This window comes from Globicephala melas, chromosome 4 (assembly GCF_963455315.2).
Source record: "Globicephala melas chromosome 4, mGloMel1.2, whole genome shotgun sequence".
NCBI classification, from domain to species: domain Eukaryota; kingdom Metazoa; phylum Chordata; class Mammalia; order Artiodactyla; family Delphinidae; genus Globicephala; species Globicephala melas.
The window spans coordinates 122,058,774-122,073,141 of NC_083317.1; the positions used below are offsets into that span (position 1 = coordinate 122,058,774).

The window sequence follows — 14,368 nt, forward strand, 5'->3', positions numbered from 1 at the left end:
ATTCAAACATGATAGATGCACTAACATAAATGCCAGTGTTTATTAGGTGTAACATAACATGAAGCAAAGAATCTCTGGAAATTTTCAAGCTAGCTTTACAACTAAGTGTTATTCCAAACACATGCTTCAACTTCTCAATCTGAAATACTGAGGCAAAGCCTTTCTCAGTGAATACTGGTTTGGTTCTAGTGTTTTGCATTTGTCCTGATATTCTATGCATTACATTGTGAAATAGCTGATCATAAAACAACACTGAGTAATGTCCTTAATCCTAGGCATTTGTAACACTTTCATCAAGAAAATGGGATGGCAGGAAGAAGTTGAACACAGCTCACAGTGTTTGGGGCTCAATATACTGTATGTTGCCAGTGCCAAATCTTCATGTAGAAAGAGCACAATATTCTCATGGTGGATGGAGCAATATATCCTCAGCCATGTTGTGGGTGGTTGTCACTCAGATCAGTGGCAAGGGCTGGGGTATTGGTATTCAACTCAGAGACCTAAAGAAATGACATCATTAGAAATCTTCCTTTTTGTGTACATTCTTCACACTCCCGCTCAAGAAAGAATTCAGCATAGGCTAATTATAAAGATAAAAAGACACAAGATGAATAAGAAAACAGATTAAGAATAGCTAAATGAAAAAGTAGAAGAAATGGGATATTGACCTTTAAAATTTTTGATAATGTGTGAAGTGTGAATTTTTTTATACCAATGCTTAACAATATCGATGTTTCTCTTGGTTTTTTCATTAAGAGATTTTTTTAAAGCATGGTTTTAATTTCTTCAAAGAAAATATATTGTTTCAACTAGCTAATTTATTTGTTGGCCAAACCACGGAGAAATTATGTTATGCCGTCTCCTTTTTTTTTTTTTTTTTCCCTAAAGGCCAGTACTATTAGATTTGCTGAGAAGATCCTTCTGGAGAACACTTATTTGAACATAATTCTGGTTACTCTAGCCCCCCAAGCCTTTGCAGGTATTCTAGACTAGAGGCTCCACATGCCAACCACAAACTCCTAGCAAAATGTTTACTTTCAAGACTAACAAGACTGTAGGATGAAAAATGGCATTTGCTGCCTACACTGTAAAATTGCCTAAACTGCAACTCTTCTGGTGGAAATCCCCTTTCTGCTGTTAGAGCAAAGCAGTATGGAATAAAATGATACCCTATTTGACTTATTTTTTTTATGAGCTAAAGAAGTAGAAGTAGGAGAAGTAGTTGAAAGTGATAGAGAATGAAATTTCAGCTCAACATAAGGAAAGATTTTCTTACAGTTACAGATGTCTAAAAATGCCATTTGCTTCCTTGGTAAGTGGTGAGGTTTCTGCCTTTGGCTGTGTTCAGTTATAAGCTGGAGAGACCGTTAACAAGAGTGTTGGAGCAATCAAGCATTGGCTAGATGTCTGGACTACATACATCACAAGGTGACTCTACCTTTGAAATTTGTGTTCCTATATTCTGGTGTGCCTGTGTATGTGCATGTGTGTGTGTGTGTGTGTTTAAATTCATCAAAATAGATCTAAGGCCAGTCTCATTTGGTGAACCAATATTCCTGATCAATATCATGATAATAAGAACTTTGAAGTTGCAGACTTGAGAAGTTATTCTTAACGTAATAGTGTATTAACTTAAATGCAACCTTACAAAACTCTACACTTTTACCTTAATAGCCCCCCAAAAAGGAAGAATCAAAACTGGAAAACCTCCAGAAATAAGAACACTATTATCAGTGTTTACTGGCTAAAGTAATTTAGCAAATTCATAGAAAATAACCTTCCCCTTAAGTTATAAGCTTAAGGATTTCAAGAAAATCTGGCTATAGTATGTATTCAGTTTAATGAAGCTCAGTTCCTTGTAGCTGTAACTACATTTATTTCCTATATTAGCTTTACTTACTTAATGATGCCTATTCATCTTCATAAAATGTGTTCTGTTGTGTTTTTATAGGCTGTGCTTTTGAAATTCTCATGTTTTTAAAAAGTCTAATTAAGTTTAAAAGAAAACAATGAAAGATGCAGGGGACAGGAGAGAGCTGGGTAGCAGCCAGGAGTGCATAAGGAACCCAAGAATTCTCAAACAAAGAAATATTGAGTGGGCCAAAAGTTTCATTTGTTTTTTTTCCTGTAAGATGGCTCTAGTAGCACTTAGCTGTCTTTAACTTCATTCGAAACAATTTTGTTAGATTGTATGTGACAGCTGTCATATCATGTCAGTTTTGTTAGATTGTATGTGACAGCATGCATTTTAAAAAGACATCAAAATTGGTGAATTTTTGTGTAGCCATTTTAATATTGAAGGTGGAAGAAAAATAGCAACACTTTCAGCATATTATGCTTTCTTATTTCAAGAAAGGTAAAAACGCAACTGAGATGCAAAAAAAGATTTGTGCAGTGTATGGAGAAGGTGCTGTGACTGATTGAGCGTGTCCAAAGTGGTTTGCAAAGTTTCGCACTGGAGATTTCTCGCTCGATGATGCCCCATGGTTGGGTAGACCAGTTGAAGTTGATCGCGACAAAATCGAGACATTACTTGAGAGCAATCGATGTTATACCACGCGGGAGATAGCCGACATGCTCAAAATACCCAAATCAAGTATTGAAAATCATTTGCACCAGCTTGGTTAGCTCAGTAAAGGAGGTCTCTGAACCTCCTTTACTTCAGGGCCTGTATAGTCCTAACCTTGAAGAATCTGATCTTGGATTTGCAGTCCACCTCCTGCAAATGGGGCAGAGACATTGCATGAAGTTTGTCTTATTTTAGGCCATAGATAGATACATAGATACCTAGATACATAGAGATATCAAGATATATATATGTATCGTAATATACATATAAAACCATATACAATCATTATATAAGGCACAGTGAAAAGTCCAGAATTTCTCTAAGGGGAAAGGGGTGAATGGGAAGGAGATTTGTCTTGAAGTTACAAATGCATGGCAAGACCTTTGTTTTTACTTTTTGTACTTTGAGAGGAGGGAGAGTGTTGGAAGAATCAGCTTGGGTGAGCAGATGGTAATAGACATTGCGGGGGGGATAAGTATCCCCTACCTCAAGTCACCCCCTGCATCCACTAGTTGGGTACGAGGAAATTTACCTTTCGGGTTTCTTTACTTGAAAAACAATGTGGTCAGAGTCACAGATATCTTCCCTAGAAGATATCTAGGGAAGAGTTGCTCTGATGATCAAACAGGATGTATATATGTATGAAACTATACTTTGCAGACTGTAATGTGTTACAAATATTCACCAATACTATTATTACAAACTTCTCGCTGTCCCTGAACCTGAATCTTGTCTAACGGAGAGGCAGCCTAGTCTGGCAGAAGTGGCATGTGCCTTGGACAAAACTCAGGACAACTCAGTTCTTCCCTTTATTGAGCTTTACGTGGGCAAATGCATTACCATGGTTGAGTGCAATTTCCCCAACTGTAAAATAGAAATAATATTATCAATTTATGAGTTTTCTTTTCATAATGACATGAATTGCTAAAAATGTTTAAAGTAAGCAAAAGCCTTTAACTCGTTCCCTAGCACAAGTTAAGTCCTAAAAAAATGAGTCCCATTAGCATTATTACTATTTTAGAAGTAGTAATACTGATATTATGACAGTGTCCTAAATCTAGAAGAGGATCTCAAAGGATTGCACTTGTACTTATTTGTAACTATAGATCTTCGGCTTTGTAAGGAGAGGCTTCACTCTGGGAACCATGACCTTGACTGGCAACAAAGCTTTCAGATCCCTTATGTCCTGGTGGTAAAGGTCACAGGTCTTCAGCACAATTCAAGTCCTATGCTACCTGTAGAGCCCACAGGAATTATTGGGTTCACCTTGAACAGATTTCCTCAGGACTTGGGACTAAGCAAATGTTAGAATCCCAGGAGCAAAAGTTTATAATTTTAATAGAATATATTGTAATGTTTGTTTGCAAATCCCCCAATATAGGAATAAAAATTGTTTACTTGTACTCCAGTTTGTTCAGAATAGTTATAGATATACCCAATAATGTGTAAAAAAATGAAATCTGAGATATTCTCTAAAGAAGGCTCCCAGTTAGGAATAAGGGTAAATTTTATTAACAAACAAACAAAAAATCAATCCCAGGACAAAATTATGGGGAAAATAAAAGAATATAGTTAGTTCTTTCTTTCCTTTCACTTTTATTATAGTTTTGTAGGTTCTTTAACATCCCAATTAAAATGAATTTCAGTGCATTACTTGGCCAAGTAAATGAAAGTCAATATGTTGAAACAAACTGTAAGTCAAATAAAAGCCATACTGAGGAGTTCATGTGAATTTAATTAGTATTAGTAAAGCAGGGTATAGTGAACTGCTGTAATATTTCTGTACATGAACCACAGTAATATGGTTGTTTCATTCTTTTACTAATAGGAGAAAAAGTCAATCAGAATTAGTAATAAACATATTTTATGAAACAGATATGACTTTTTCTTACTTTCTGGTAAGTACAGTGAGTAACACCAACTGAAAAACATAGTATCAAATAAGTCTTTAGAGAACACGGTTTGCTGACCAGATTATGTTGTTTAACATGTAAGTTGTTACCATGAACTTTCTGAGTTTTTAAACACAGATTGTCCTCTTATGCAGTTTAAATATTTCCCTAGTCTTGCTTGCCCTATTAAACGTGCTTTTTTGTCCTAAAGAAAAGCTCTGCTAAGCAAATATTACTTTTAACCTGGGTCCCCTCCACAGGCTCCCAAACTGTGAATTAAGGGAAATAAAACAAATGTTGCTTACTGTACTGGATAAATAAAATGTTGACTCAAGTTATTTTTCATTGACCCTGAGTGGGAAGGAAGTAGATTCGAGGTTATTCATATTAAATACTGAATTAACTAGTTAGACATTTATTATTATTATTGGTTTGGGGGTGGAGTTTGTTCTTTTTTCTTTTTTCCGAAATTGACCAGTAAATCTATTCCCTCAGTAATTGACTACTCTGGGCCAGACTCAGGCAATGAAGGTTTAATGGTCAAATTGGTTGCTTCTGTCAGCTTGGCCTTAAGGTACATTCTCTTTCTGAAACACGTCTTCAGGAGATTTTTGCATGTGAAACACAAAGTTGAATTTGCCCACACATTTTCATTAAGTGCCCTGAGAAGGAAGTTATTATGAAGCCTATTCATTCAGAGGAATGTTGTTACATGATATAAGTAGACAAAGGAGTGCTAATCAGTGCTGCTGCCTTGCTATGAAGGGAATCTTTTTTAAAATGCTAACAACCATCTACAATTTAAAATAAGTGAGTCTATTAGATTGTCAAAGGTTTTTTTAAAATTGATAAAAATTAATTTTGGCAAGAGTGTGAGGAAAGGGCGGCCTCTACACCATTATTAGAGATGTAAATTGGTATAATCTTTCTGAAGGGCAGGCTGGTAGTATGTTGAAAAAGAAAAATTAATATATATCCTTTGACAGAAGTAGCCCAGATCTAGGAATTTCACCTAAGGAGTAATCACTCAGCTAGGGAGAGAGATTTGTATAAAGATGCTCAGTGCAGCACTGTTTATAAGGGGAAAATCTGAAACAACCAAATGTCTAATAATGGGTAATAATAGATACAGTGAAATAAAATTGGGTATGAAGATACAAAGGGATATTGTGCTGCCATTAAAAATTGTTCAGTAGATTGAGATTTATTGCCATGGAAAGAGGCTTGTGAAATATTACTGAGTTAATTAAAGTAAATTATATAAAAATACAGTCAGATTTATGTAACATTATGCATGTCGTCTATATAATCTATAGATCTGTGAATAAAGAGATCACTGAAAAAGATGTTCCACAAAAAGATAAGTGCTTTTTTTGGTGGTTGTTTGTATTTTCCTGCACTCAAGAACAACTTTTAAAGAAAATAAGAAAAATATTAGATAAGAATGCTTGATAACTTCCTGAAAGTAAAAAGATAAAGAGTTGGAGCTTAAGCAAGGCTAAAGAAGGAAAACATTTGGGAAGTATTTTATTCCACTTTAAAATTTTTGTTATAATTTAATTCAGTTTTTTAAGCTATGAAAGTAACATGTTCATGGTAAAAAACAAAATTTAATAGGAATGTCAAACGTCTGTAAAGTGGAGTGCAAGTTATGTGTATATGTATATGTTAATACACGATGGATTCATACGTGTACAGACATATCCTTTGTTTCCTTAACTTACTTTTTTTTTTTAATGTCTCACAATCAGAAGTCCTAACTCCAGCTAATAACTGCTGAATTCATCACACACATTTCTGAACCAAACACGCTGGGCTGAGCGTGGGGAAAGAGGTGGACCCCAGAGGCAAATTGGGGTATGACCACTAACAAGAGGCTGAATGGATCCTAATCAGCAAAATGTCCCCTCTAGAGTAAAAGACACTTGGGATGGGGACCGGAGAAGGAGAAGCCCTATGAATTTAACCTTGATACGTGATTATTAATGTCAAAAACTGGATAGCTGCTCTGGACTGAATGTCTCCCCTTAACCCCCTTCAAATTCATTTGTTGAAGTCCTAATCCCCAGTGTGATGGCATTTGGAGGTGGGGCCTTTGGGAGGTAATTAGGTCATGAGGGTGAAGTGCTCATGAGTGGAATTAGTGCCTTCAGAAAAAGACACACAAGAGAGAAGATCTCTCTTTCTCTCTGCCATGTAAGGATACAGCAAGTAGGCTGCTGTTTGCAAACCAGGAAGAGGACCCTCACCAGAACTAAATCAGCCAGCACCTGGATCTTGGACTTCCCAGACCCAGAACTATGAGAAATAAATTTCTGTTGTTCAAGGCACCCAGTCTATAGTATTTTATTATAGCAGCCTGACATGTTATGGCAGATTAAGACAGCAGCCAAATCTCACTTTTTGAAAAAGTAAAGACATAATGAGATAGAAAAGTGTCCCCCATCTCCTACATTTCCCCCTATATTTTCAAGCTGTCTGTGGTTATTTGAGTGACGGTGTTTGTTTTGATGGGCTGGCCTAGAATGTAAAGTGAGTACTCAGGGTAATTGACGATCGCTAACCCCTGCAGAAAGACCATCCTGTACCAAAAGAGCTGTGATTTTTTTTTTAATCCATCCTTTCTATTACTGGTTTTAAATAATGCGTCTGACAAGATTCTGCTTTTCTTTCTGTCAGCTGTCGGTGAACAGGTATTGGGCATTATTTGTGGAGCTGTAAATAAATTACATGAAAAAATAATGAGTCCTTAAAAAATCAAGAGAAATGTCTCTGGAGACGTCTACCTAACATGGTGATTTATGTAGGTCTGGGAAAGAAGTTTCAGAACTTCCAAATGAATAGTCTGGATCATAAACTAAAATCTCTTCTAAATCTGCCTTTGCTGTAGCCCTTGGACACATTTCCCTTTCACTTCTAATCTGGAAGTTGGAGAATGTTTTTCTTGTTCAACTTCAATTGTTTAGTTAATGGTCTAAGAATAACTCTTGGGGCCATCCCTCAGCATAACATGTTATTACTCTATCCCTCTGACTGAATGTGATGTCTTGATTGTGTTCTTGCTGAATTAACTGATCCCTGGGATTAATCATTTCCTTTTTACCAGCTAGAGATTGTAGACATTTAATGGATATACCTACGTCAGTCAGTTTAATGAGTCGCATTGTCTGAAGTTTGAAATATACTGATTATTCTAATTTGAAATATAATCGACATTCGTCCTCACTACAGGTTTCTAAGTTTTCCAGGTTTGCCCTTCCTGCCTGCCTGAGGAAGGTAATTTAGCTAAAGCTTTTTTTTTCCTTTTTTTATTTAGTTCTTCAGGGTCTGGGAACTCACGTGTATCTACTAAACAATTCTTGCATCGTTCACTATGGTACACGTTAAGCAAATCGTGTAGTTTCAATTTCTGTAACAGGGACTGTTCTTTCGTCCTAGTAGGAATTGTTCCATGGAGGATCATGCCAGTTAATCTCACCCTGGGGTACCTCTGGCAGCCTTGCCGTTGGAAAGGAGGGTGGGATGTTGACACGGCTGCAGCATCTGTCACTGGGTAGAGAGCCAGGGTAGAGTCAGCTGACCTGGCAGGATAGGCAGGGCCCCTGCACCCCGCCAGAGGCTGAGCAAAAGGCCAAAGGATGGCCTTGCCAGTTACAGGAGGACCCTTCAGTCACCAAATAAAGTCACAAGAAATTAAATGGACTCAAAGCTGAGTCGTAATTCATGGGTTTTGTTTTCTGTTTTGTTTTCAGTTGTTTGAATTTATGAACTTCTTGGCTGAGAACGTCATCTTCTGTTACATGGGCCTGGCGCTGTTCACGTTCCAGAATCATATCTTTAATGCTCTTTTCATACTTGGAGCCTTTGTATCCTTTGAAATACAGAACAATGGGTGATGAGAAAAGAGAACAAACTACTTACCTTTAGTGATTATTCTGTTAAATTGTTAAAGTAATTTCCTCAGGTTTACTGCAAAGCTCAAATTCAAGGCAGACAAGTAATTCTAATTAGGGGTGGAAATTATCCTAAGAAATTGGGGCCTTTATTAAATGTTATGGTTCAGGATAAAAAGTTTGGAAAATACTGAGGGAAGTAAGGGGGAAAAACTAAAAGAAAATGACATTTTTTGAAGATTCAAAATATGTTTAACTCAAATTATGAATCATTTATATAAAGAGTATGTCAATCCATTTTTTATATTTAATCTGCATTAGAATGTATCAGAAGACAGCCAAGATTTAGAACTTCAGAAATACTTTCAGTGCAAGATGGTAAAATCTTTTTTTCCAGTGAGGACTTTGAAAAAAAGATAGTAAAGATCAAGTGAAATTAACATGATAGATGTGCTTTTAATGTCTTAAGCTCTGTGCACATGTAAGTTTATTTTAATAAGCTAGCCCCTTTCCTGTAAGTAAAAGGACAGGTGAAATCTAGACTTCAGTTTTAATGCAGAGGGCTTTTCTAGCTCTAGGTCTGGGGTATAAGCATTCCCAGTAGGAAGGGATGTCTATCAGAAAGGATACTGAGCCACTGCGCATGTCCCCAAGGACAGTCAGCAGCTGTTGTCCTTGTTCCCACCTGGAAAATGGGCAGATGCCCCCTAGGATCACAGGCAGACGATTGTAACAGCCAAGAGAGCCGACTCCTCTCTGGAAGCCAGCGTCCAACTAAGCACCTGCACCTACCTCTTGTTCTCTTTTCACTGAGCAGTCAAGTGAATTTTCAAATTCCATCCGAAACCTGGATCCTAGAAGGAAGCTCCCTCTTCCCAAATAACTCCATCCCATTTGAGGACAAACTAGAATAGACAGACTATCAGGGAAGGAGTCCAAGATGTCAAAAGAGGAGAGATGACTACCACAAATATTTTCACAGATTTTTAACCTAGAAAGCTTGGAGTTTAGTGAAACATCTCTTAAAGCAGAAGTTGTGTTATACATTTAGACAGGCAGTTCCTCTCAAAATTAAATCCACTAAAAGAAAAAAAATAAGTGAAACTTGCTAGGTTTAAGGAGTATAAACTGATGGAAAGTAAGATGATAATCGTGAGCTGAAGCACATTTATCCTTTCTAAAGTGCTGCTTGAGAGGATGATGCCACAGCCTCAGAATGGTCTCTGCCTCACATTTTGCAGCAGAACTGAGTGTAGAGTCAGTTATCAGCAGCATAAATATGATGAGAAAATTTACAGTGATTGAAATGGTATTGGGTTAACAATTTTAAACCGAGTATATGTTCAAAGAAGACAGAGTTCTCTACTGTTTCTGGACAGGAACTGACATTGAAAAATGAATTTTGGAAGCAAGTTGGACATACATGTATTGACATGTTTATTCCTGTTTTCTGGGTCCTAATATAGAGAAGCTTAAGGACATAATATTTAAAGCTCAAGAACTCTCACCCTTATTGCAGCAACATTTTCCTCAATGTTTCCCTGTGCTTATCCACAGCTAGCAATTTTTGTAGCCAGAGCATGCAACATATATCCCCTCTCCTTCCTCCTGAATCTGGGCCGGAAACACAAGATCCCCTGGAACTTTCAGCACATGATGATGTTTTCAGGTATGTGAACTACATTGTGTGTTAGTGCACGTCTTCTCTCGTAATTTCCCAGTACTTGGAAAACCATGAGGATACTTAGAGACCTTCTGGGGAAGCATAACTTCTCTTTATCCCATTGAACATACTGCCATGTGGATATCCATAAGTTCTGAACAACAATGGGATTTTTTTTTTTTCCAGAAGGGAAATGAAATTAAAGGGAATCTTGTTGGAATGGCCTCAAGGTTCAGTATCTGCCGGAAACTGGGCTGGAATAGGCATTGGACTTTCCCCTGACTTATTTCAGATCAATTTTCACTTGGGAGAATTTGCATAATTTAATAATTTCATAAATTGCATACTTGCAGGTAAATAGTGTGTAAATGGTACCATTTTTGTTCAGTGTTAAAGCTCCTTCTCTTTAGAACCCCTGCTCCTTCCCTAATGCCAAGCTCCAGCAACTTCTTATGGTTAATACAAAAGCAAATCATATCTAAGTGTGATCAGTTATTAGTTGAGAAAACAAGTATTAATTGCACTCTCACCAAATGCCAAGAGCCGTTCTAGGCACAGGTGGATGAGATCGACAGGATCTCTGCTCTCAAACCATACCTGAAGGCTCTTTTTTTCCCAAAGAAAATAAACAAAATGAATTTGCTGACCCTGAACTACCCTGGGGATTCTGTTTCTCTCTGTTCAATTAATTTTCCTACCATCAGCCTTTTCTTGTTTGGAGACCTTTCCCCTTACATGCCTTCTATGTATTTATGCACTTATATTACACTCAGAGGTAGTTCATTGGAAGATGCATGAGAGTAAAACAAAACTGCTTCAGAATAGAGCAAACAAAATTTGGGGTATTCAGGGAGATATGGAAAGAGTGAGGAAAACTATCATTTATTGAATATCTGCTGTTTGCCACTCACTATATATCAATCCTATAAAGCAGATATTAACCCATTTTGTATATGGAAAAACTGAGGTTCAGGATCTCAAAGAGGTCAAGTAACTTGGCCAAGGATGAACTCATCCTTAAACCCAGGTCTGTGAGACTTCACCTCAAACCCAACTAAGTGTCCCAAATCCACATTTCTAGAAGTAGTAGTAGGAATAAAAGGCTTGTTTCACCTTCAGGTCCCTCCCAGCCTGTTCCACACAGTAAAGGGTGGGAGCTCTCAGGCTGAGAATGAGTCATTTAATCAAGTACTGGCAAATGGAGACCCAGAGTTTAAAAATGCCCTTCTGTAGGCCTCTGACAGTGCTTCTCTACATTTCCAGACATGCCGGCGGGGTGAGAGAGGGAGTCATACAGAGGATAATTCGTACCGATAGGTGATCTTTGACTTAGAGCAGTGATGAACTTTGGTAATGATTGACTCCATTGTGGGAAAGCAAAAGGCAAATTGGATCACATAAATAAGAAGTCGGCACTGGGTTGCACTTTTGCAAAGCATTTCTAGGAGGTGGGAAGCACTTTTCCTTCGTTCCCATCAAAGTATCAGTAGCTTTACTCTGGAGAATGGTGGTTTATTTTTAAAACTTGGAGATTATATTTTAAACAATGCTTTTTTTCCCAAAGAAGATTGTGAGAGAAGTGCAAGGTTTAGATAGCCATGTTGGGATGTGAAGCGTCTGCCCAAATAACCTCGTGGCTTTCTGGATTTGGCACCTTCTGTGTTTGCTTAGCTGTTGGATTGGAGCTGCATTAAAAACCGAGGCCAGCAGTATGGTGTGTATGACCAGGGGATGTGCGGAAGCCCAGAATTCGGTGATACCTTTATGATATCCTAAATCAGAGAGTCAGCAAACTATGGCCTTTGAACCAAATCTAGCCCACAGGAATTTTGTAACTAAAGTTGGAACACAGCTATACCCCTCTGTTGACATATTGTCTGTGGCTGCCTTTTGTGCTATAAGAGAAGAGGCGAATGTTGCCACAGAAATTGTATGGCCCACAAAACCTAAAATATTTACTATCTGGCCCTGTTCTAGATCATCTTCATCCTCTAGAAGAAAAATAATAACCCCATCACTTTAATGGGATTGACATTAATAGTTTAATTCAAGGGAATATCCATCTGCTAGTTCCTAGCATTAAGAACATTGGATTTTCCACCAAAAAGCTGTCTTCTTAAAAATGAGGAGATTGTAATGTTATAGGGTTAGGTAATGGAATCATAGATGCTCAACTCCAAAGTCACTTTATACCTTTCTAAGACCTTTTGTGGGTAATGTTTTGAGACTCATAGCCAGGGCAAGATAAGATAGGCGCTCTTGGTCTCTTCCTGCAGATTAAAAAAAAGAAACAGAGAGAGAAAGACATGGAGAGTTTTTGAGTATCTTGCTCACGATCTGACAACTCATAAGAGATGAAATTGAGACTTGAACCCAGGCCTCTTGACTTTGAATTTAGAGCCTTCTCATCTGTCTTGACACAACTTCAGATTTACCCTCAAGGTCATGAGAACAAAAGTTAAATCAAAACCGTGCCCTTCCTAGCCCAGGCCAACTCCAGCATGTCTTAACATGCCTCTCATGCAAACCTGACCCCGATCCTGTTCACAGTAAACCACACACGTGGGTGACACCCCTCCCAGCCATAGGCTCAGGTTCTACACTGCACCCACTGACCCCCTTCAGAGTGTAGGAAGGACCAATGGAGTTTACCATGTGCGGCGCAGTATTTTTTCTTCAAAAGAGAATGGTCCAGACTGGGCTTTGATTTTCTGCATGAATTCTGATATGCCATACCTCACTCAGGACCTAAAGTTTTAAATATATTTGCCAGGAAGTACAGAATTTAAAAGGTCAACGTAAGGTAATGTAAGCCTGAGGAGGAAGTGAAAAAGCAGATCAAAAAACACACTGTCTAGCCTTTTCTGAGTGTGTGGGCACAACAGCTGCTGAAACCAGAAGAAACAGCCAAACCCCTTAAAGAATATTTGCATTATAATGTAGCTTAATGTTCTTAATTATGTCTATTGTGGTTTTGGTCATCCAGTAAGAAGGATAAGTTTGGAAGCTCTCTGGTGGAAACCACTTGTCCATGCTTCACTAATAAATTTAGATGGAGCCTTTCTTTACATAACTTAAAACATTTTTCAGAGTCCTCTGGAGAAGATAAACAACAATGACCCTCGATCTAAAATGGGAGCGTGAATTTATTTACACAATCCCTCAATCAGTCACCCAGCTACTCATTCAGCAGACACTCCCTGACAGGCTCTCTTTGGTAGGTATTTGGGTGAACAAAGACAGCGATGAGAACCCTGCCCTTAAGGTGGCTTGCAGCCTAAGAGAGAGAACTTGGCTTTGGGCCAAGCTTGGTTCCCTAAGCCGCTGCACCACAGATGTTTCAAAGACCAATCAAATAAGAACCAGAACTTCTGTCTTAGTCAATTACACCTACTATTTGACAAAGCCTTTTCCATCACCTTTACCCTCACCTTGTGCATGCCTTTTTGCACTGGGCAGGTAGAGAACTGGTGATGTATTTCAAGCAGAAGTGGATTTACTTGTAAAGTTAAAGAAGCTTCAGTTTTAAGCTCCCCGTGTCCCCCTTCCAAGACCCTGGGATGGGCGCTAGCAGTGTGTCCTAATGGTATATAAAATTTGTGAAAGGTGTTTTTGTATCATTTTTCTTAAAGAGGATTCAAAAATGTGTAAGTTTCAGGCCCCATAAAACCTGAATCAGACCTGTTTCCAAATCTGGATGCACCTGGAGGAGACAGTTTGCAGAGGGATCCAGCTGCTTATTACTTACCTCCTGTTGGGGAGCACACACTACCGGCAGTGAGCATTGGAGCAAGGCGTGGAGCTGTGTCGATGGCTGGGGTACAGCAGTGTTTTTGAGCAAAGCACACATTGTTCATTGATGACCTTACTGCCACTTCCACCACCCTGTGCCCTCCCCCCCCCGCCCCTCCACCGTCTCCACCTTTGGCCTCTAGAGCCAGTTAAACTGAGCGAAGCAACTGTCAGGACCCAGATTGAATTTCTCACCTAGCACAGACCCTACCCGATTGGTTTTGTGTAGTCTAGTAATCCACACACATGCAGCCTTGGAACCTTAAAATGAGGTCTCAAGGTCAGGAGCAGTGTGGTCTCTCTGCCTCATTTGCCCTGAGAAGCTTTTAATAATGCAATTTCTGTTTTTGGTAGCTAGGTTTCAGTTAAGAGTCAGTTGCGGGAGTCTACCCTGAGACATTTTCAGACCTTCTTTAAATTCAAGGCCAGGAGTTCACAACTGCTCTGCTGTATCATGTGACACCCGGAACAAAGGGCTTAAGAGGACCGCTAAGCTCCCCTGAAACTGTTCCTGTCCCTCTCAGCACAGCCCTAGTTAGTGCCTGGGGTGAGCTGCCCT

At 38.6% G+C, this 14,368-nt stretch overlaps 1 protein-coding gene across 1 annotated transcript in view; it reads left to right on the top strand.

Moving 5' to 3' along the window:
• The window catches only part of SLC9A9 (solute carrier family 9 member A9), a 538,678-nt gene that overhangs the window by 316,662 nt on the left and 207,648 nt on the right, over positions 1-14,368 (top strand). The window contains exons 10-11 of the mRNA XM_030873292.2: positions 8,214-8,327; positions 9,912-10,023. Of these exons, the coding sequence (XP_030729152.2) occupies positions 8,214-8,327; positions 9,912-10,023 (226 nt within the window). The remainder of the gene's footprint in view (positions 1-8,213; positions 8,328-9,911; positions 10,024-14,368) is intronic.